This window comes from Microcaecilia unicolor, chromosome 1 (assembly GCF_901765095.1).
Source record: "Microcaecilia unicolor chromosome 1, aMicUni1.1, whole genome shotgun sequence".
Classification (NCBI taxonomy): Eukaryota; Metazoa; Chordata; class Amphibia; order Gymnophiona; family Siphonopidae; genus Microcaecilia; species Microcaecilia unicolor.
In genome coordinates this window covers 479082880-479107152 of record NC_044031.1, presented here as the reverse complement: position 1 = coordinate 479107152, position 24273 = coordinate 479082880, and the positions used below count along the sequence as shown (strand labels likewise).

Here is a 24273-nt window from a genome sequence, read left to right as displayed (position 1 = left end):
TAGACTAAAATACATCTGTCTTGATTAAAAGAATTTTCTATATTAACTACTTACATCACAAAAGTAGTCTTTTAGGAATTCTTCATTAAGTGCACCGCCAGCTCCTGTGGCTCCAGCAGCACTTCCTGTCTTCACAGTTCTTCCAGCTACACCAACAATGGCTGTAGCACCTTCAGCAGCAGCACCACCACCACCATACCCTGTCCCAGAAAGCAGATTTCTGTGCTCATCCCATTTTTCAATCACATGACTGGTACCGTACATTCCTCCGCTATCAGCTTCTATGCCATTTCCAGCAAATCTACCAGCCTCTTTCATTCCTGTTCCAACTCGATCAGCATAGTCACTTGATACCAGAGGAAGAAAACCGGTCTATAACAAACAAACAAAATGAGAAAACCTGAAACATATTGAAAGAATTTTATAACAGGGCAACTAGGTCCTAGAGAGGAATTAGGCACTTACAATTCTCCTATTTTACAGGGAAAACAATCACATTTTTCACCCTTATAAAAATAAGCCCAAGCACACTCAAAGGATACACAAAGTTGGGCGTCTATATTTATTTGTACATACAGATTTGATGAAATGCAAAATATATGCAAATTATGACCTAAGAATGACTATTTTTCAGAGACACAAAAGTAGGCACTCAGTGATCTGTGCACCAAATTTTGTGCTGCAGTACTCCAGGAGTATACTTCTGAACTTTGCATTTTAGGCATTAAAACACTTTATTATGTTACCTCTATAATGTGTAGAAATGCATGGGAATCCAGCCCCAATCATTAAAGTACTCACGATACAATATAAAATCCTTACCAGAATTAGGTTTTGCACAAAGTAGCAGATGCAGATGTAACTAGACTGTGATGCTAAATTCCATTGGTACCCTTTGTGCAGAACTGTTAGCCATCAAATCGAACAGGACGGTTTGTTTGTTTTGGAAGTATTGTTGGCTTCAACCCAGTGGCCTCTTGCTTTCCATGATATGACATTGCACACAAATATTATCTTATAAAAGAAAAGCTCCTACCATTCATAATTTGAACTAAACTTGTTATCCCTACTGCTAACAACCTTTTCGCACTTGCAATAGCAATATAGCTGGATTATTGAAAATACCAAAACCAATGTGGCTTCCAGTTCACTAAATAATAGTAATGAAGGATTACCCATCAGCATTAGAAAATGCTATGAGTGAGAATTCTTTAAACAGTGCATTTCTACAAAAGTCAAGATTTAATATGAAACCTTCACATTGATCAGCCACTTGGTATACCAGAATCTTCTTTTCTAGTCACAAAGAATGATTAAACTATTCTGAAACCTTTGTACACCATCTTGGGTGAATCACTTCATAAATAGGTGGATAACAATAATAATAATAATTAATACTATTACTACTAGGAATAAAGAGCTTATATTCTGCAAGTTATCATTTTGGCCAATGTAGATCACAAGAGAGACAACTAGCAATTTCTAGGATATAGATTCCAAATAGTATAGTACATTTCCAGAAAAAAAAAAACAACAACCATGAAGTTCTTGCAAGTTTCATTTCAAAAAGTTTTAAATTTTCTACAAAATATAATGTAATTAAATAGAGTTCCCATAGTAACCAATTCATTCCACATTAAAGTTGCTTAATATGCAAATAATTGTGCAGAGATTATTTTTTTTACAATGGTGTCAAGAAAATGAAACCGTAATTGTCCTTGTAGGGTTAATAAATCCTAATTAATAAACAAACTGACCTTTTTTTTGTGAAGTTCTCAATGGCATTTCATAGGACATTCCTCTCTGCCCCACCCCTACACCCAAACAAGAAAAATATTATGTTATTATACTTGCCATGTCTTCTGGCTGTGCTCCTTCATTATTCCAGTTTCGCAGCGTTTCCATAGCACTATCAGGTATTGCTGCAATGCCTTTACCACTACTGCCACAGTAGCACAACAGCAAAAGAAGGGGTACCACTGTCAGGAAATTGAGGGGGGGGGGGTGGGGGGGGAGAAATGTTATGACAACATTCTGCATTGAATTCATTTTTTTTAAAAATTTACCAGTATGTTTTTAGAAACAATCTGAACAAATACAAACCACATTTTGCAAATAATTTCCAACTCCAAATATTCACCCCTTCCCTCCATCATCCAAAACATCAATAAACCTAGGCCCCTTAAGTCCCCCCTTCCCTCTCTCTACATCCTCTTCAGAGCTCTCCCTCCCTGCCCCCACCCGGGTGTCCAGTTACCTCTTCATTTACATGCTCATAACCCCTCTCAGAAATCTTTCATTCTGTAGTATAGCTGAAAGCCAGTACTGGCACACTACCAGCTTAAGTCATGTTAAGGACTATGTAAAAATGAAATCAGAATAAATGTAGAATGTTTACTCACTTAATAAAACTTTTTTTTAAGTATTAATCAAGATAAACATGCATCATTCAGACTCAAAAGCAAGGTAACCTAAGAAATTGTCATGAAACAACTGCATTCAACCAAGCATCATGGAGATTTCTATCACTAACGCACAGGTACGAATGATGAAACCTAGATGTTATTTACAGATCTTTTAAAATTTAGGGCCCCTTTTACTAAGCTGTAGCAAAAGGGGGCCGGTGCTGGCATCAGTGTGTGTTTTACACCTGCACCGAGGACCCTATTACCGCAGCTGGTAAAAGCAAAGCCTCACTTTCCTACAGGAAATGGCCGGGCGGCAAGTAAAGCACTTGCTGCGTGGCAATTTGGGGGGGGGGGGGGGGGGGGGCGCGGCTCTCGCGTTAAATGGGCAGCGCATGGAACTGCCCGATTACCGCTGGGTACACTCCGGCACTACAAAAATAAATACATTTTTGTAGCACCGGAAATGACGGCTCGCTAGGAGCGGGAAGTACCGCCGGGTTGACAACTGTGGGGCACTGCAGGGTAGGCTGCAAGAATGGAGTAGCTATAAAATGGGGAGTCCCAAGGTTTTGCACCTTTTTTCCTATCCATCCCTGCTTGACATTCTCCTACCCTCCCACCCTTATGAGCAAGAATTTGTCGCAGCTAGAAAAACATTGCAAGCCTTTTGTTGCATTAATTGTTCTGAACTGGTGATCTATTTGACGAAGTTAATTTCAGTGCACCAAGGTATGCCTAGAGTGGGTAGAAGGGCATGCCAGATTCTGGTGGTTGGGCACTGTGGTTACTGTCTTAAGTTATGGTAACCTCTCATGCTGGGATGTGGGGCACAGGAGGACTTTTTGAGCAGTAGTGCTCCACCAGAAGGGAGCTGAAGAATAGGTGGGCTAAACATGGCTAGTTGCTGGGAGGTTAATCATTTCACACCATTCACTGAATATAGCTGATGACATTCTTCTAATATTCTAGAATCCCCCCCCCCCACTAGCCTATTAGTAGAACTGCAGATACCCATGTGTACCTGTAACTCTATTAAAAGGTGAGTTGGCACTTTTTTTCCCATCATATTGGAAGAACGGTACCAATTTATATTCTATGAATGGTGTGAAATGATTAACTTGTCAAAACTCATACTGGAAGAGTAGTCCATAATTTTATCAAGCACTGTATCCTTTAGGACATGTTACAGCCCTGAAGATTGTTAAAAACATGGCAAATGTTGGATGTTATGTATGTTTGATGCTAAAAAAGATTTGGAATTTTAGCTCTGTTTTTGGTGTGTTACATCTGGATCCCCTGGTTTGTACATTCATCTGTTATGGATCCCAACCTTTTACTCCTAATTCAGTTGATGGGAGGTGTTGATGGTGTTGGCCAATAAAAGAAGGGGAAGAGGGTAGGTCAACATTCATACATTGCTCATACTCAATTCAGGTTTTTATGCTAATAAAACTACAGTCCTTGTTAACCCAATAATGGTGAGTGGTGATTTTTGTGAGGAGGATGCTGGTGAAAAGCTTGCTCATATTATAAAAGGATACTTCAAAATAGTTTTAGGTAATTTTACTTACACAGTAGCAACAGAAATGCCAGAATCATTAGTCCAATAGCTCCAGCCCCTAAACTGGCACTGTTGTTCCTTAATTTTTCCATGCAACCACCACCAGCAGAACACGTGCAAACCGTCAACTTGAGAATCTGCTTATCAGGGCAGCTGAATCCTTGCATATCTTCTACTAGAATCTGAACGTCATGATTGTTATACCAAACATTCTGTGGTACCATTTCTATGCTTGTGCCTTTGGGGATTGAGAAAAAAAAATACATTATGTTCAATGAAATTATGTTCAATGAAAGAAGATTAGCAATTTTAGGGTGAGAAATAGTTTACTATGCAATGAAGGATGCAACTCATTTTAGGAGCATCATATCACCCATTTTCCTACCAAAAAAAAAAAAAGAGAGAGACCATGATCCACAGAGAACATTAAAAAAATAATGACCAAAAATGAAGTATTGAAAATTGATATGGAGGAGAAAAGGCTTGGAAAAACAAACCGTTAAATCAATACAATTTCATCAGGATATTGGGGATGTTTTTGAGTGTCTTGTCACAGAAGGACCACACTTGAAATGGGTAGAAAGGTGGCGTTTTGCTAAGACCATGAATCCCACGTTAATGGGAAACAAGCACAGAAGAACAAAGGCCTCTCTCTCTAGGTCTTGGTGGAACGACTAGAGGCAAGTTAAGCTGAGGAAATATTTGAGACACCACGGGAACAAAAAATACTGAAACTCTGGTGTTTATCACTGCTACTATCAAGCTCCAATTTTTGGGTATCAACTTAAAACTATCGTGGCTAAACACTTTGGGCCCAATGCACAAAACTTACCGGGCCAGCAATGTGCTTTTTTGACTGGTTCAGCAAGCACAGTATTGAGCGGGCAATATATAAAGGGGCTCTGCAGTTCTTTTACTGTTTGTGGCAGTGGACAATGGGAATCATATGGTAGTGTATTTAAATGATCTGATTAATATTTAAATATGCATTCCGTGCAAGAATAAAAGCCTTTTAAGATGTGTGTTCTGCTTTTGTGGACTGCACTGCATAGATGTCAGGTGGTCAGATTGATGGATTCTCCTCTTGGCTAGGCGACACAGTGAAGAGGTCCGGGGGGAGGGGGTGTATGCTGTGGTTGACCTGTAGTTGTGTGAGGAGATGCCTCTCTGGTTCTGTACAGCGGGCAATCCCTTCCACCTCATGGGAGTAGGGAGCAGGCCTCTCCCCCCTTTCCTGCAGCAGTGAGCAGAGGGCTGGTGTGTGAGATATCATGAGGGTTCCTTGATTACTGGGTAATCTCTCTCTCTGCCCCCTTTCATGAGGTTTGCAATCTCTATAAATACAATGGCTTGCATTATATACTAGTGTGCTAAATTCCGCCAAATGCCACTAAAAGAGATTTGGGAAACAAATTTGCATTTTCAGCAATAATGGCTTGAATCCTTAAGTAGCTTAGTTTTTTTCTCCTCAGCAACTTTACTCCTTTTAAAAAAATGTATTGAATCTCCCAATTTCCTTTCTGCTTCCTGTGGCCTTACCCCCTTCCCCATGCCCCCTCCTCTTTTCTGGGGTCTTTTTTGCCAACCCTCCCCCTTACCTGAATTTTCATTTTTGTCAGAAAGGACGCAAATTGTTGCTACTGATGGTCCGCCCCTTCCCAATACATAGAAAGAGAGGGGGAGGAAGGATTCCCATTGAAAAACTCCCCCCCTCTTGAAAATGCGAGGCTCTTTGTTACTGTGCTTTCTGGTTCTTTGGCTAATGCTGTATGAAAGTTGGCCGTTCCTGTAAACATTCCTCTCCCCATGGTTTCCATACATACAGCTTGTATGTGTATAACAAAGCCGTGTATAGTGAAACTGTTCTGGGTACACGCATAGCAGCCATGCTTAGCGATTGACTGCTATGTGCATGCCCTGGTGCTTTCCTTATCCAAGATGCATGCTAAAAGTCCAAGCAGCTCATTTGCATGTCATTACTTTGGAGAATTGCCTGCAATTTCCATCTCGGTAATATTTACCGGGGTGGAAATAGCGAGTGGTTCTTTCTGGGGACTTTTGTGCATTGGACCCATTGTGTGCTCTGGGGCATCCTCATATTAAATAAAGAATCTTAGACGCAAACAAAAATGTCAGTAGATGTAAGGTTTCTAGCACACTGTTGTAGACCGTTTCCTTGGTGTTTGTAAGTCTTTAATAGCCGGGGAGGTGAGTAGCCAATGTCCCCTCTAAATGACAATTAGTATGTACAAAAGAAGAATATTTCTATAACAACTTTTAAATTTCCATATTCTAATACTTAAGGAAGATGCTATGCTATCAAAGACTAATTACTCGCCAACTCTCTCACTCAAGATTCAAGGTGAGTTATAACATTTAATTAAGAAAACTGATATCAATGAGGAACAGAAAAAAAACTATAAAATACAGATAATTAAAAAAAAAAAAAAAAAATCACAAACCCCCCAAATCCTAGAAAACAAGTCTTCAGAGCTTTTTGAAATACTAAATAGCTACTCATTGAACATAACTCTGAAGGAAGCGCATTCCAATGATGAATAGCTGAGAAGAAAAAAAAGAAAGATGCCCACATTTCAATGTGTTTACATGAAACCAAATGGTGTTATGTATTTGAACAAAAACTTTATTTGTAACATTTATATCCCACATTATCCCGAAACAAGCTCGATTTCAAAGTGGCTTAAGTTTGAATTTCAACGATAGTCAAGTAGTATGATGAAGTGGCTGAGAGTAACAGATGCTTACTTACCATTCTGATTTCCAATTATCCAGTTTTTTGCAGCTCCTACTGGCTCATCAACAATGGTAAACGTGAAAGGAGCACCATTTGGAAAGGCATCCTCATCCTTAGCAGTAACACTGATGTATTTAGCATCATGACACACAGTCTGTATAGGGTTCACAATGGTTGGACAATTATCATTGATATCTTCAATGTGAATTGCAATGGTTCCTGTTGCAGTCTTACCTGGCAGGGCTGAAGGAAGACAGAGAAGTTATAACAGTCAGATTCTAATCCATTAAAAATTTCAAGTTTTATTCAAAAGCTGATTCAGCGTTAAATTGTAAATTAATTCAATATTTTGGAGTAAGAAAAATCCTTGACTACACTTCCAAAGACAAAGAATTCCATGACTCTCATACCTTTATGGAGTAAGAGTGAACAGGGTTCCTTATAACTTGTGTATGTGTACAATCTGTATTACTGGGTAATGTATTTTTATACCACCTACAAACAATACTAACATTATGCAGTAGATAGAGGAATTATATGCTTTGTTATGAAAACATATCAGTCAATTTCAAAAAGACAGGCTTGCATATACAATAATGAATGAATGAATTTTTATGGACCTCAGTGTGGAGATCAGACGGTTAATGATAATCCCCCCCCGACCAATCTTCTAAACTTAAGAGTGCAATATTACTTAACTTTGTAGTGTTGGCTACAGAGGGTCTCTTTAGTCTGACAGGAATCATGCTTCGCTGACAAATAGCTGTATCAAGAAACAACCTCCCAATGTAAAAAAAAAAAAAAAAAAAGATACATCCAATTAGAATCTAAGCAGTAACTTGGAATTTTTCTTACCAGTTTTAATGCCTAACCATACATGCTGACTAAACGTTACTGTCATCAAGATAGTGGCGGCATGTTATTTCTCTGCCTTTAAAGAACAGCTGATCATGAAACCCACCAATCAGGAAAATGAGATCAAATTAAAGTGGACCATTCTAATTCTGCATTAAGCCCTTTCGGACTGGTATAAAAGGTACAGGACACAGAGAAAACCCCGGAATATTCCTCTAGCAGGAGAGTTTCATATCCTTGCTCACAGCATATTCCCCGGGAAACATACTCCCCCTTTTATATAGGTGAGAATTAAATCTTTGCAGCTGAGACTCCTTCATTCTTTTGTTTATTTCTTATATTTCTTTTCCTTCTCTTAGCCTTGTGGCTTTTCTGCAAACTTAGAGCCAGTGATATTTCCTGTCATTGGTGAGGGATAAAAGTCTATCTTTCTTCCTGTTTCTCTGAGACAAGACTGATTCTTTCACAGTTACCAAAGCTACTGATGTTAGATTTTGTTAGATAACTAGTATGTACTGCTGATTCCGTCTCCTGTCATGGTGAGTAATAAAGATACTTTTCTTTCTAACTTCAGTTTCATTTTTTTTCACTTCTAAGAATAGCATAGACAAAACATTGTTGCCTTACAAGTACTCACTTTTCGGGATGTGAGCTTGAATCCTGTATTTGGGACCTCCCAAGACCCACTGAGTGTGAGAGCACACCATTGGCATCTCACAAGCTTGATGAGAACCAGAGACATCCTGGTTTGAATGTTTAAAATATTTTTGAGATGCCAGTAATTCTATTACTTTACCCCTTTTATAAGCAATACCTGGAAATTCTTCAAACCCTTGGTACAGTTGTAACAAATGCCAATGTGATCGCAAAGTCTGAACTATTAGATGTGCTCAACATGAAAAAGTGAAAACGCAAGTTAATCACTCCTGCTTAATCCTTCTAAGTCGTAAATACTAGCTAACTGGTAAAATGTATTTCAATTTAATGGATGATGATTGGAAAACTATAATAAATTGTTTCTCTCACCTGGTTTCTGATATAGTGTAGTATGTAACCTATTACAATATTTTATACACTTTACATCCAGAAAGTCAATTTCAGTGGAACTATATTTCAAAGTGAACTTCAAACCCGGTTTTAATCCACTGTTCAAATGACTTACTTCCTAATGAAAATTCAGTTCCATTCCAGACAAAAAAAAAAAAATATATTGTCTAAAGATCTTCTCCATAATATGACAGATTGAAATGCAGTGCAACTATAGAGACCTTGCTGCTCAAATCTAGCCATATATAGAGTAGCTACTGATGGAGCTAGGGTGGCACCCATGGCCACCCCTTTTACTTGTTCGTAGAAACCCTTGCGCCAAAAATAAAAGTTGCTAAAGCTATCAAAAATGTTTACAAATTCTAGTTGAAATGGCCACAGCCAGCTAGAATTTCTACAACATTTTGCCCTTTTTCATCTTGAGTACATCTAGTAGTTCAATCTTTGTGATCACATTGGCATTTGTTACTACCTTACCCAGGGTTAGAAGAATTTCTAGTTATTGCTTATAAAAGGGGTAAAGAAAGGAGTCTCAAAGATATTTTAAACACTCAAACCAGGATGTCCCTGGGTCACATCAAGCATGAGGGAGATGCCAATGTTGTGCTCTCACTCAGTGGGTCCATTTGGAAGGTCCTGGATTCAAGCTCACATCCAGAAAAGTGACTACTTGTAACAGCAGCAATGTTATTTACATCATCGAATGTCTATGTAAACTAGTTTTTGTAGGACAAAGTAATTGTCCCATAAAATTCAGACTCAATGAACACAAGTCTAGGATTATCACTGAAACATTACAAGCCCCATTAAGTAGTTCATTGGCATCAATTTCAACATTATTGGGAAGATTTACGTTGGCGAATTATAGATGTCATTGAAGTAGGGTGGGAGGTTTTTTAAAGGCAGAGAAAAAAAAACACGCCACCTCGATCTTGACAGCAAGGTTTGGTCGGCATGTATGGCTAGGCTAGTAGTTCCCAAACCTGGTCCTGGAGGCACCCCAGCCACTCAGGTTTTCAGGATATCCACAATGAATATTCATGACATATTTGCATGCACTGCTTCCACTATATGCAAATCTCTCTCATGAATATTCATTGTAGATATCCTGAACACCTGAGTGGCTGAGGTGCCTCCAGGACTAGGTTTGGGAACCCAGCTAGGCATTAAAACTGATAAGAAAAATTCTCTCTCTGTGAAAGATTTCTTCGTTACAACTTAGAAACATGACTCACGTCGGACTGAAGAGACCCTCTGTAATTAACACTACAAAGTTAAGTAATATTGTACTCTGAGTTTTGAAAAAAAGGAAGATTGATTATTTTCAATACGAAGTTGTGCTAAAAAATAATTGATAAGGGCCAGTGACGATATTGGGTGATGCTGTACGGTAAAGAATTAACTGTCTGATCCCCACAAAAACTCATTCATCATCATTGTATATGCAAGCCTGTCTTTTGAAACTGATATTGGTATATGTGCATCAAGTTTGTGAATCAACTTCTATAGTCTGTCGATTTTGTAGTGATTGCTATGAAAACAAGAATGACCAGACAGAATGAAAATGCTTTCAATACCTTCACTAATAGCCAGAATTTTTGCAATGTAGGTGCCGTTGACTACATATGATGACTCCCGATCAGGTATTTTTGAAAGTCTTATTTCAGCAGTATTAATATCAATTGTGAACCAGTTATCTGCATCATACTCTTTTGCATATCTGTTGTAAAAGGGAAACACAATTGTGACATCAAAATCAAATAATCTGGTCCATTTGCATGTGTGTGTGTGTGTGGGGGGGGGGGGGGGAAGAGAGGCAGCTTTATTTTTTAAAATCGCATCAATTGCTCAGAAAGGTTAAAACAAAATTGCTACTAAACAGACTTAGGCTTTGCACTTGCCTCCTATGGCTCATAGTGGGCACACTCTCACTCCATTTCTGACTGAAGATATACATATTACAAAACCCCAAGCAAATCAAATATCACCAGATGCAGAAGAGAATTGTATGTATTCTCAAGCATAGACAAATGCATACAGACCATCTGCTGTTAAATGAGATCAAAGAGAACGATAAAGTTAAAAAACTCATTCTCCAAATGTATTATACATTATGCAAGAAAAGGGAGAAATCAGATTTTACCTGCTAATTCTCTTTCCTTTGGCTCCTCCAGACCAGTCTAGACATGTGAGTTTGCCTCCTTCTACCAGGGGATGGAGACTGAGAACTAGTAACATCATCTTTAAGTATCCTGTTCAATTCCCCACTACTCAGGATTTCAATTACAAAGCAAATAGGAGCAAAACCACTTTCCCCCAAAATGTGAAAAACTTTCTGAATTAAAAAAAAAAAAAACAGATTACAAATCAGACAATGCAACTGCATTCCAGAGATGTGGATGGCGTAACTATACGTGTGTACTCCTCTCTCACTCACCTACAACACTCTTCCAAATAAAACAGGGAGGGTTCTGGACTGGTCTGGAGGGGCTAAAGCAAAGCAAATTAAATGGTAAGACCTCATTTCTCCTTCCTTACCATCCTTCTATATCAGTCCAGACGTGTGGGCAATACCAAAACAGTACACTTCTGGGTGGGAAACAGAGAGCCCATACCTTAAGACCTGAGCCATAAAGGCTGCATCCCAGGATGCATGCACATCAAGACTGTAGTGTTGCACAAAGGAATAGGACGATGGCCAAGTAGCTGCTTTACAGATCTCATGCAGTAGAACGAGGCTGTGCTCCACCTATGAAGAGCATAAGTGGAATGCGCTTTCAACACTGGTGTACCAGTCTGCCACTGAGCAGATATGCCTATTCAATTGCTCCTTTTATCAAACATGCCAAAAAGTCACCTTCAACGCAGATTCTTCCCTCCTATGACCCCCAAACAAGGGAAGAAGCCTGTCCCATCTGTTGAAACTCTTTAGCACATTTCACACAGCAGTGCAGAGCTCTCCTTATGTCAAGCTTATACAGCTGCTCCAAGCCCTTTCCCCTGCAATCTCTCCCAAAATACAGGGAGAGAAGTGACCTGGTTGAGATGAAATGATGAAACCGCCTATGACAGAAAGGATGAGGCTGGCTGGAGCACAACTTTCACTTTTGAAAACTGCATGAAAGTCTTCCTATAAGAGAGCTAAGAGTTCTAAATTCTCACTGAGCAAATTGTCATCAAAGGTCCTTCACATAGTGTCCTGGATTGGCCCTAACAGCACTCACACCAAGGATGACATAGGATTCAGATCCCACAGAACAATTTGATGCCTTTGTGGGGGAGCCCACAACAGTTTAACCTCACTCAAAACTCTTACTACATTTGTATGAAATGCCAAGGACCTACCCCGATCAAACCTCTGAAGCAGGAAATCGCTGCCACCTGAATCCAAGACGCTTATCCCTTCTCCACTCCATCCTAAAGAAAACAGAGATCTACAAAATTGAAGACCTGAGTGGCCCCACCTGACAATCCTTTAACATCACTGTTCAAAGATTCTCCATGCCCTCACATACACCAAGGAGGCTGAGGACTTCCTTGAATGTAGAAGGGTTTATATGACCAGAAAAATAACTTCTCCTCTGCACCTTGACCACTTATGAGCCAGGGTGTGAGAATTGAGACACCTCTGACATTCAAAATGAACCTTACCTCAGCAGGTCCAAGGGAAAAACATGCACAATTCCCCCCCCCCCCCCCCCCCCCCCCCAGGGCCAAGGCTAAAACAGTGCATCTATGCCTTGAGTCTACTGATCATGCCCCATTGATTGAAGAACTTGGGAACATTGGCATTTTGTGCCAATATCATCCATCTCCAGTACCTCTTCTCTAGACAACTGCTTCGAAGACTGGGATAAAAGACTTCTACTGGACTCCATTCCCTGGATCCTAGATACTTCTGCTCAAGAAATCCACCTGAATATTCTCCAGTCCTGTGACTTGCCATCAGTTGTAATAGAATGGCTTCACCCATCTCATCAGCCATCTGATCGCCAAGGCTGCTCCTCAACTTGTTGTGCCACTCTGGTTAATTATAGTATTGTCACAGGAGGCATACCTCCCTGTTCCGTACCTGCAAATGAAAAGCCTGGAGCACCAACCTCATCGCCTGGGCCTCCAGACAGTTTTATTGGCCACTCTGCTCCTCTGCACCAAGCTTCCTTGACAGTGACTGCCCCAGCCTTCTATGCTTGCATCCGTTGTCCCCAGGCACCACTCTGGAGTCTCCAGATCCATTCCCTTGTTCAGATTTTATGACTGGAGACACCAATGGAGGCTGTTTCATGCCTTACCTCACATCGAAAGAACCTTCTGCTGCTGTTGACTCTGTGGGGACCACAGGAAAAGCAAAGCTCTCTGCAATGGCCTCATTTGAGCCCAAGCCCATGACACCAGCTCCAAGGTAGATGCCATGCAGTTGACCACCTGCAGATAATATCAGGCCATTGGCATTAATTGGTAAAGTAGACCTTTGATCTCTCTTTCATCAAGAACACCTTCCCTTACTGTATGTCAAACCACAACCTCAAGTTCTCTAGCATCTGGGATGGCTTCAGCTTGCTCTTGAGTTGACTACCCAACTGAGCTCCTTCAGATATTCTACCACCCGAGTGGCTGCTTTTACACTCTCCTGGTAGGATTTAGCTCTGCTCAGGTAAGGATGAACAAATACTCTCTCTCACCTTAAGGTTGCTGCTACTACCACCTTCGAAAACATCCTGGGAGCTAGTGTCAAACCAAATGGAAGGGCACAAAACTGATAGTAACAGCCTAGGATTGCAAACCACAGATACCTCTGATGCTCCCCGTGAATGGGAATATGTAGATAAGCTTCTGCCAGATCCAGGAATATGATGAATTCTGTACTCTGGAAGGCTATAATCCTGGATCTGATGTTCTCAACAGAAACCTTGGGAATCTCGAGGCTGCTGACCTGCAGAGATCCATGATGGGATGGAAACTTCCTTCCTTTTTTGGCACAATAGATGGAATACTTCCCCAACTAAAACTCTCCGTGCAGGACCAGAACCACCACCTGAAGACTGCCTGTTGACTCTACTGCTGGCACTTTAACTAGGGACTTGCAATGGGGGGGGGGGGGGGGGGGTACCATGAAGGTATTTTACAAAGGACATACAAATTCAAGGACCTACCCATCCCAGACTATTTTGAGGATCCACTGGTCTAAGGTTATCTAGGTCCATATCTAGACAAAATGCCGTAGGTGACATACCACTCGAGGAACTGGAGCACTGGCCCCCTTCCAAACATCACTGTGTAGAATGCTGACCACCAGCACTGTTGATGCTGGAGTCTCAACCTTCTTTTGTCTGTTGCTACAAAAGGACTGACCCTGGGATAGAAACCTGCTTTGCAGGGTACTGCTAAGCCATCCCAGCTTGTACTGTTGAAACCTGTGCAAATTACCAGTATAAGAATTCTTTTTCAATGTTTTCAGCACTAGCTCTTCCAAGTACTCGCTGGTAAACTTGAATGTCATATTCAAGATAAGGCACTTGGATCTTCACAAGAAAAATTGACAATGCCTTTAGCAAAATGTGGAAACTGCATCAAAGGCTTGTTGTGCTTCAAAACTTTGGCATTTTCTTCCTGGAGTGTAAGATTTGTGGAGAATTTTAGTTTTAGGAAGCAGATAAAAACAGAACTATTTGATCAGTTTTGATATTGTGTTTATCATTTACAATAATCCAGAAAGTAGGATGCTGTGATTAGAAATAGCAGCAGTTTTAATTGTATGTTACCTTGAACTTTATGGAATATAAGCATCTACTAAATGGAAGTAAATAATCTTACCTGACATGTTCTGCTATTTTTCCAGTATCCTCATCATAGGCTTGGTATGATCCAATAATTTGGTTTATCACTGTAGTCTTCTTGTTTTCACTCACATAAATCTGCTTTGTTTTAGGCTTGAAAATGGGACCTTCAAGAACATTTTTCACCTTCACTTTGATTGGAACTACTTTTCCCATGGAGCTGCTACCGCCACTACTAAGAATAGAACTGTGATATGCTGCTTTATTAGAAGCAACAACCTTTAGTTCAAGATTTTGAAATTCTTCATAATCCACTTCCTATTTATAAAACAAATTTTTAGAAAAAAATTACACACAAAATAATCAATTTGCCCTCTCATGAAAGTATTACAAAACTTACATTTTATTTTGGCCTCTGAGAACATAAGCACAGAGAAATAAAATATTTCTAAATAGTTTAAGAGTCAAAATTATTTCCAGGGCATAGTAGATGAAACTTAACATGGGACAAATGCAAATTGATGCATATAGGGAAGAATTACTCTAATTAAGCCACACAATTTTAGTTTCCACACTAGGAGTCACTACCTAGGAAAAAGATCTAGGTCTCATGGAAAATACATTAAAATCATACGTAGTGTGTAGATGCTGGAAACAAAAATGTTGGGAATTAGAAAAGGAATAGAGAAATACACAAAGAATATAGGGTTCTCTCTATACCATTCCATGATGCAACTACATCTCGAGTATTGTGTGCAATTCCAGTTCCTGAACTGCAAAAAATGATATAACAAAAGTAGAAAGGGCACACAGAAGGGCAACCAAAACGATGAAATCACTCATATGAGGCTATGCTAAAGGGGCTAAGGACTCTTCAGCTTGGAGAAGACATGGCTGAGGGGAGATACAGAGGTCTCTAAAATCCTGAGCGGAGGGAAATGGGCAAACATGCATCTATTTTTACTGTTTCATAAGCTCTATAAGGTCAAGGTGCAGCTTCAAATAGGGCACTAAGGGTAGAAGTAATCAACATGGGATATCATTAAGACAGGTTATTTTACTACTAACTTGTGCTATTTTAGCACAGGTCCCATTTTATGCAATGAGAACTAGTTACTAAGAATTGAGTTAACAGTGAAATAATCTGTGTTAATGGTAGACCACGTTGATAACTTCCCTCCTTAACCTACTTAGGTAAACCAGAGTTGGTTTTTTCCTCGTGATTTCGAATGAAAATAGTCAAGGATATATTTTATGAGGATTTGAAGGTGTGAATAAACATGTTGATAAAGCTGAGCCAGCTGATGTAGTGTATCTAGATTTTCAGAAAGCTTTTGACAAAGTACCTCATGAGAGACAGAAAATTAAGGAGTCATGGTATAGGAGGCAATGTCCTTCTGTGGATTAAGAATTGGTTATTGGACAGAAAACATAGGGTAGGGTTAAATGGCCAATTTTCTCGATGGAGGGTGAATAGTGGGATGTTATTTAACATATTTATAAATGATCTGGAAATTGGAACGATGAGTGAGGTGATTAAATTTGCAGATGACACAAAACTATTCAAAGTTGTCAAAAGGCATGTGGATTGAGAAAAATTGCAGGCAGACCTTAGGAAACTGGAAGACTGGGCATCCAAATGGCAGATTAAATTTAATGCAGACAAATGCAAAATGATGCACATTGGGAAGAATAATCCGATGCACATTGGGAAGAATAATCCGATGCACATTGGGAAGAATAATCCGAATCACAGTTATCTGATGCTATGGTCCACTTTAGGAGCCAGCACCAAGACCTACGAGTCATTGTAGACAATATGCTGAAATCTTCTGCGCAGTGTGCGGCGGCAGTCAAAAAAGCAAACTGGATGCATTATTATGAGAGGGATGCAAAATAAGACCAAAAATATTACAATGCCTCTATCGCTCCATTGTGCGATCTCACCTTGAATGTTGTATTGAATTCTGGTTGCCGTATCTCAAAAAAGATATAGTGGAATTAGAAAAGGTTCAAAGAAGAGCGACCAGAATGATAAAGGGGATGATCCCATATGAGGAAAGGCTAAACAGGTTAGGGCTCTTCAGCTTGGAAAAGAGACGGCTGAGGGGGGGATATGATTGAGGTCTACAAAATAATGAGTGGTGTGGAGTGGATGGAAGTGAATCGATTTTTCACTCATTCTAAAGGTACAAAGACTAGGGGACACAATGAAACTAAATGGAAGTACTTTTAAAACAAATAGAGGGAAATATTTTTTTTTACTCAAAGAATAGTTAAGCTCTGGAATTCGTTGTTGGTGGATGTGGTAACATCAGTTAGCGTATCTGGGTTTAAAAATGGTTTGGACAAGTTCCTGGAGGAAAAGTCCATTGTCTTATTGAGATGGACATGGGGGAAGCCACTGCTTGCCCTCGGATTGGTAGCATGGATTGTGCTACTAATTGGGTTTCTGCTAGATACTTGTGACCTGGATTGGCCACTGCTGGAAGCAGGATACTGGACTACATGGACCATTGGTCTGACCCAGTATGGCTATTCTTATATTATATCAAACTTATATGAAGGCAAAGGTCAATGCATTTGGGTAGCATAAGACAACAGCAGAAATGAAAAGCAGTTTTGAACTGAAAGTAAAGTGTGTTTCTTTGGTGATGTTAAATTTCAGAAGCCCCTCATTTTTTTTTTTAAGATTACAACCTATTTGTGCTCCTGACAAAACTCTGAAAAATAGATAACGCTTATTAAGCTACCCAAACAAGTTCTCTTTGTTAAAAAAAATCAAATCAGGCCATCAGTAATTCTGAACATATTTTTGGCTTAAGATGGTTCAGTTCTTCAGTGGTTCACAATAGAGAACAATGCCCTTCTGTCCTTCATCTGCCATCTATCCAAGTTCATTAAAATATCTTATTTTGAAATACTGCAACCAATTACCTTCACAAGCACCAAAACTCCCTCATTGGTTGTAGAATTTGTTTCTATTTTGAAGTAGCCATTCTCATTCCCAGAAAGAATTGTGAAATTTGCAAGCCAGTTATCAGTGTGTTCTTCATCTTTGTCAAAGACTTTGATGCGTAGTACCTCAACATTTGCTGTATTTTCTACAATGCTTCCTTCATACTAAAAAGAAAAAAAATTATATAAATACACACACACACATCTGACCAACAATATTTATGAATTTTTTTCAGCAAGTTTTGAATGATATTAAACCCCATGATAGAGTAAAAGAGTTTATTAACTGCTTTTATGATGTTATATCTTGTTAATTATTGTGGGGTCAATATCCAAAGCGATTTAACTGGCTAGAAACAGCTTCTGGCCAGTTAAATAGCCTGCTGGGGGCTAACCAGTCATTTTCAATGGTACTTAACCAGTTAGTGCCACTGAAAACAACCGTTTACCCCCAGATTCCATATAGAGTGCCTAGAGTTGCACGCGATTCCGCTGGTAAATCTAGGCGTATTTTATAGCTATGCGCGTAATTGTTTTAACCAGGGGCGTAGCTACGTGGGGCCACAGGGGCATGGGCCCCCGCAGATTTGGCCCTGACCCCTGCCGCCAACCCCTTTGACCCCCCCTCCCGCCGCAGTCGGGTACCTTTGCTGGCAGGACGTCAGACTCACAGAAACCTGCCCTTGCAGATCAGCAACGCAGCCATGCTGGAGAAGAGGACTTTGGCTGTCGGGGGTTGGGGACCCCCGCCAGCAAAGGTACCCGACGGCGGTGGGGGAGGGTCAAAAGGGTTGGCGCTGGAGGGGGGGGTTAAAGGTGGTGGTGGCGACAGGGAGGTAAAAAATGGCAGGGGGTTAAAAATGGCGGGGGACGGCTAAAATGTGCCCCCTCACCTCGGGCTCTGGACCCCCCTCCCGCTGAAGTCTGGCTATGCCCCTGGTTTTAGCAAGCTGTTAAGCATTAACAGCTCTTAACAAGCAATAATTGGCAAAAATTGGAATTTATGTGCATACATTGCTAAGCCAATACTGGGATTCCTCATGCATGCTCAGTTACCATAAGCAAGGAATCCTTAGCATGCCACCGACTTTCTCGTTACCGTAGCAGGAAGACGATGACGACAGCGGCTCGGTAGCAAATTCCTTTGGATGGTGGGGCTTTGGCATCCCCCAGCAAAGATAATATTTTAAATGCAGGGGTGGGGGGAAGAAATGCACTGAACACTCCCACCGGCCACTGTGGCTATTCCCCTGTATTAGACTCATACAAAATATGTGAATAGGACATTCTCATATAGATAAAATACCAGCCATCAATACAGCCTTTCAGAGCTGTTAAATAGGCTTCTTAAGAATTTTAATCACAGAGACCTCCTGCACCTACACCAAGCTTATTAATTCAAAAGCACAAAAGTGTTCAATTCATTATCACAATGCAGAGTGTCACTTCTGTTTTGCAAAATTGTCCAACTATTACAAAAAAATCCCCAAATACCTGGTGCAGCTCACTAGTACAGTACTTCAGCTGACAAGTCTTAAATTCACAGCCTCTGTGGAGACTGAATTACTGAGACTTGCCAGCTGAAATACTATACCAGTAAGCTGCGCCAGGCATTTTGTTTTCTAACAGTTGGACAATTTTGCAAAAAAAAAAAAAAAAAAGGAGTGACATTCTGCATTGTGATAACAAACTGAACACTTTTGCACTTTTGAATTGATAAGCATAGTGTAGGAGCAGGAGGTTTCTGTGATTAAAATTCTTATGAAGCTTATTTAACAGCTCTAAAAGGCAAAGACTGTAATAATGGCTGGCATTTTATCTATATGAGACTGTCCTATTCACATATTATGAGGGGATATTTTTGATATGATGTCTAAGTCCAATTTTGGATATTTTGTGAAAAAGTAAAAAAAATCCAGTAGTGAACATGGCCATTTGCTAGACGTTTTTGTGCTCAGTGCATCTATCTTTTAGGGCCATTTTCGAAAAAGAAAAAAAAAAAGTCCAAGGGAAAAACTGCACAAAAACAAGCCATTGGGATGTATGAGGGGGGCCAGTGTTATTAGTAGACTGGCCACACAGACATCCCAGCAGAGTAGTGGACTTCAAAAGGTCCCAGGTACACATCTCACCGTTATCCCCTAATTTTGTACGGGGAGCCCTTCAAAGCCCACCTGTACACCACTACAATAGCTCTTATGCCTTATATGTAGGTACAGTAGGTTTTTGGTGGGGTTTGCACGTCTCACACTTTCCACCACAAGTGTACCTGTTAGAGTGGGATATGGTCCTGGGTCCCTTTCTTTACAGTCCATTGCACTGACCACTAGGCTACTCCAGGGACCATGATTGCTGCTCTAATAGGACTGGCCATAACATCTGAAGCTGTCATAGAAGCTGGTATGTACTGTTTCATTTACATCTTTAGGGTGTGGGAGAGGGTCAGTGATCACTGGGGGGGTGACAGAGGGTTATGCCTAATCCCTCCAGTGGGCATTTGGTCATTTAGAGCACCTTCTTGTCACGTAGTTGTGATTGAAACAGGTCTAACCAAAAATGTCTTAATTTTGGCCCTAAAAACAAACAACAAAAAGGGAGCGACCGCTGAAGTTCCAACTATGGGATATTTATTAACAAATCAAAGCCATACAATAAACACCCTAAATACAACTGGACATAGTCCTGTGTTTTGGCGCAGAAGGCACCTGCTTCAGGAGTCTTAGAGATGAATCAGTGTACCAATTTGTAAACTTGTTTAGCAGATCGCATTTATGACTTTCGTCATATCAGTTGTCTCCTCTTTTTGACATTTTTTTCACGTCAGCTTTTTTCACATTTTTGATGGTGTTTATTGTAATTTTTGTTGTATCCTGATACCTACACAAATTGATATACAGATTCATCCCTAAGACTCCTAATGCAGACGCCTTCTGCACCGAAACGCAGGACTGTGTCGCATCATATTTAGGGTATTTATTGTATGACTTTAATTTGTTAATAAATATCCCAGTATTGGAACTTCAGTGGTCACGCCCCCCCTTTTTTAATGTTGTTTGCTTTGTGCTTGTTCTTTTTCAAAAGGTGTATCTTCTGCTTTACTATTTTTTTTCTTTATTGTGGCTCTAGACATTTTCCTTCTGTTCCATTCTTGCAGAAAAACATCTATGCCCTACCAAACACATGCCCCCAAACATACCCCCTTGAAATCTGGACAACTGTGGAGCAAAACATTTAAAATTGAGGTGTCAAAAATTGCAACTTGGACATCTTTAAGACAAAAACAACCTTCTGCCACCTTATGATTTTTTAGGACTTTTTTTTTTTTGTTTTCAAAATGAGCCACTTTGTGTAAGAGTCTAATGTAGTTTCGTTGAGAGCACTTGTTTGGTATTACAATATGCATTTGGGCTACCCATTGGTAAAAAATCTCTGCTGTCTTATTTTGAACTCACTTTATCATATCAAGGGCCAAAAGTTTGGAATGACCTTCTCAAACAGTTTAAGACAGATTTCTTCTTACATTCTTTTTTGCAAGACCCTAAAAATGTATCTGAATACTATATAGCTACTGGTACTTTGTTTACATTGAGATGATTATATTATATATGATTTGTTAGTTCCCTTGTTGTAAAGGCTTCTTTGAATGTAATCTGCTGTGAATCTTAGGGGAAACTAAGTGGAATATAAGAATCAGAAATAGAATATAACATTTGATTTGTCATCAATATTTAAGGGCACACCTGAAATTTATTATAAAAATGCAAAACAGAATATTAACTTACGATAGGTTCAACTTATTTTTAAAAAAAGTTATCAAGACATTTTACAGAAAATTTACACCCAGATTTAAATAAGCTTATAAAAACTAATGAATAATCTACATGAATGCAATTTTTTCAGACAAAAATCCAAGTTTCACACAAATCAAGTACACGACTATTGATGGTGAGGAAACAAATTGTAAAGAACTTAAAAGCAATTATGGTTTCTGCTCTTCTTAGAATTACTTAAAGTGGCTGATTTAATGGTATCAGAGCAAAGCTTTGAATATACTACACAGCAATATGCTTTTCATATGCCAGCTTTAATTTACCATTTCCTTTTCAAGCTCTGGTACATGGTCATTAACATCCAAAACTTTGATATGGACAGTAGATGTCCCAGCTTTTCCGGTTTCATCATCACCATTTCTGTCTTTCACTTCCACAGAGAACACATAGGAACTTTGTTGCTATTTTAAAAAAAGAAGAAAAAAAAAGATTTTTTATAAAAACCTACTCAAAATCTATTTTGACACACTGTATGGTGTTTCTGGGTTAGCTAGTTCATTTATGCAGAGACTGAGCTACTAGCAATTTAGTGGCCTGTTTCTAAACTGAGGGGCCTATGCGCTAAAAGGTTTTCCCTCCATTTTCTGTCTGAGGTAGATGCTTAAGAATAGACACTTAGGTTTATACAATCTTTGGTGGTCTCCTCTGCCTCTTCGAATAGCGGTCATTTATTGTCCCCCTGATAAGTCCCTTTCATCCTCTCTCAGTGACTTTGACGCCTGGCTTGCCTTCTTCCATGATCCTTCCTCCCCCTCTCTCATCCTTGGTGACTTTAATATTCCTGCTAATGATCCTTCCAACTCTTATATTTCCAAGTTACTCGCTTTAACGTCCTCCTTTAATCTCCAACAATGCTCCACCTCCCCCACTCATCAAAATGGTCACTGTCTTGATCTTATCTTCTCCTCCAACTGTTCACCCTCTAGTTTCCTTGCCTCTGATCTTCCCTCCTCTGATCACCATCTTATAACTTTCACACTTAAATCTCCTCCCTCCCAGTCCCGTCCTATCTTATCTCATTTATCTAGGAATCTTCACAAATTTGACCCTTCATCTCTATCCTCCCATGTTTCAAACCTCCTCTCTACTGTGGCACCATCCACGTCTGTCAACGAGGCTGTTTCTTCTTACAACAATACTCTATCCTCTGCCTTAGACACTCTTGCACCTTTGATGACCCGCCCTGTAAGGCGTACAAAACCCCAACCTTGGCTGACTTCTAATATCCGCTACCTACGTTCCTGTACCCGCTCCGCCAAACGCCTCTGGCGGAAATCTCGGGCCCTTGCTGACTTCCTACACTTTAAGTTCATGCTGACCTCCTTCCAATCTGCTCTTTTACGTGCCAAACAGGATTATTATACCCAACTGACCAACTCTCTTGGCTCTAATCCTCAACTTCTCTTCACCACATTGAACTCTCTCCTCAAGGTGCCCCCTCCCCCAACTCCCCCTTCATTATCTCCTCAGACTCTTGCTGAATTCTTTCACAACAAGGTTCAAAAGATAAACCTTGCTTTCTCTACCTCCACTAGTCCGTTCCCCTCTCTCTCCTTCCCCTCATTCCCTTTCCTCCTTTCCTGAAGTTACTATTGAGGAAACTACACTTCTCCTTTCTTCCTCAAAATGTACCACCTGTTCCTCTGATCCCATTCCCACCCACCTTCTTAATGCCATCTCTCCTGCTCTTATTCCTTTTATCTGTCACATTCTCAACCTCTCACTTTCCACTGTGACTGTCCCTGCTGTCTTTAAACATGCTGTGGTCACACCTTTCCTTAAGAAGCCTTCACTCGACCCTACTTGTCCCTCTAATTACCGACCCATCTCCCTCCTTCCTTTTCTCTCCAAATTACTTGAGCGTGCTGTTCACCGCCGCTGCCTTGATTTTCTCTCCTCACATGCTATTCTTGACCCACTACAATCTGGTTTTCACCCTCTCCACTCAACCGAAACTGTGCTTACTAAAGTCTCCAATGACCTATTACTGGCTAAATCCAGAGGTCAATATTCCATCCTCATTCTTCTTGATCTTTCCGCTGCTTTTGACACTGTCGATCACAGCATACTTCTCGATACCCGTCCTCACTTGGATTCCAGGGCTCTGTCCTTTCCTGGTTCTCTTCCTACCTCTCCCTCCGCACCTTTAGTGTTCACTCTGGTGGATCCTCTTCTACTTCTATCCCTCTGCCTGTCGGCGTACCTCAGGGTTCTGTTCTTGGTCCCCTCCTCTTTTCTATCTACACTTCTTCCCTTGGTTCATTAATCTCATCCCATGGCTTTTCCTACCATCTCTATGCTGATGACTCCCAAATCTTCCTTTCTACCCCTGATATCTCACCTTGCATCCAAACCAAAGTTTCAGCGTGCTTGTCTGACATTGCTGTCTGGATGTCTCAATGCCACCTGAAATTAAATATGACCAAAACCGAGCTTCTCATTTTCCCCCCCAAACCCACCTCCCCGCTCCCCCCGTTTTCTATTTCTGTTGATGGCTCTCTCATTCTCCCTGTCTCCTCAGCTCGAAACCTTGGGGTCATCTTTGATTCTTCTCTCTCCTTCTCTGCTCATATCCAGCAGATTGCCAAGACCTGTCGTTTCTTTCTTTACATCCGTAAAATCCGCCCCTTTCTTTCCGAGCACTCTACCAAAACCCTCATCCACACCCTTGTCACCTCTCGTTTAGACTACTGCAATCTACTTCTTGCTGGCCTCCCACTTAGTCATCTCTCCCCCCTCCAGTCGGTTCAAAACTCTGCTGCCCGTCTCGTCTTCCGCCAGGGTCGCTTTACTCATACTACCCCTCTCCTCAAGACCCTTCACTGGCTCCCTATCAGTTTTCGCATCCTGTTCAAACTTCTTCTACTAACCTATAAATGTACTCACTCTGCTGCTCCCCAGTATCTCTCCACACTCATCCTTCCCTACACCCCTTCCCGTGCACTCCGCTCCATGGATAAATCCTTCTTATCTGTTCCCTTCTCCACTACTGCCAACTCCAGACCGCGCCTTCTGTCTCGCTGCACCCTACGCCTGGAATAAACTTCCTGAGTCCCTACGTCTTGCCCCATCCTTGGCCACC

The 24273-nt window shown here is 40.5% G+C and overlaps 1 protein-coding gene across 2 annotated transcripts in view; it reads right to left on the bottom strand.

The window, feature by feature from the left end:
• Window positions 1-24273, bottom strand: part of DSG2 (desmoglein 2) — a 106933-nt gene that overhangs the window by 6080 nt on the left and 76580 nt on the right. For both annotated transcript variants that reach the window (XM_030213788.1, XM_030213796.1), the window contains 8 exons: window positions 21455-21592; window positions 17341-17526; window positions 14441-14721; window positions 10204-10346; window positions 6740-6967; window positions 3980-4207; window positions 1855-1979; window positions 55-372 (listed from right to left, as the gene is read on the bottom strand). In XM_030213788.1, the coding sequence (XP_030069648.1) occupies window positions 55-372; window positions 1855-1979; window positions 3980-4207; window positions 6740-6967; window positions 10204-10346; window positions 14441-14721; window positions 17341-17526; window positions 21455-21592 (1647 nt within the window). The remainder of the gene's footprint in view (window positions 1-54; window positions 373-1854; window positions 1980-3979; window positions 4208-6739; window positions 6968-10203; window positions 10347-14440; window positions 14722-17340; window positions 17527-21454; window positions 21593-24273) is intronic.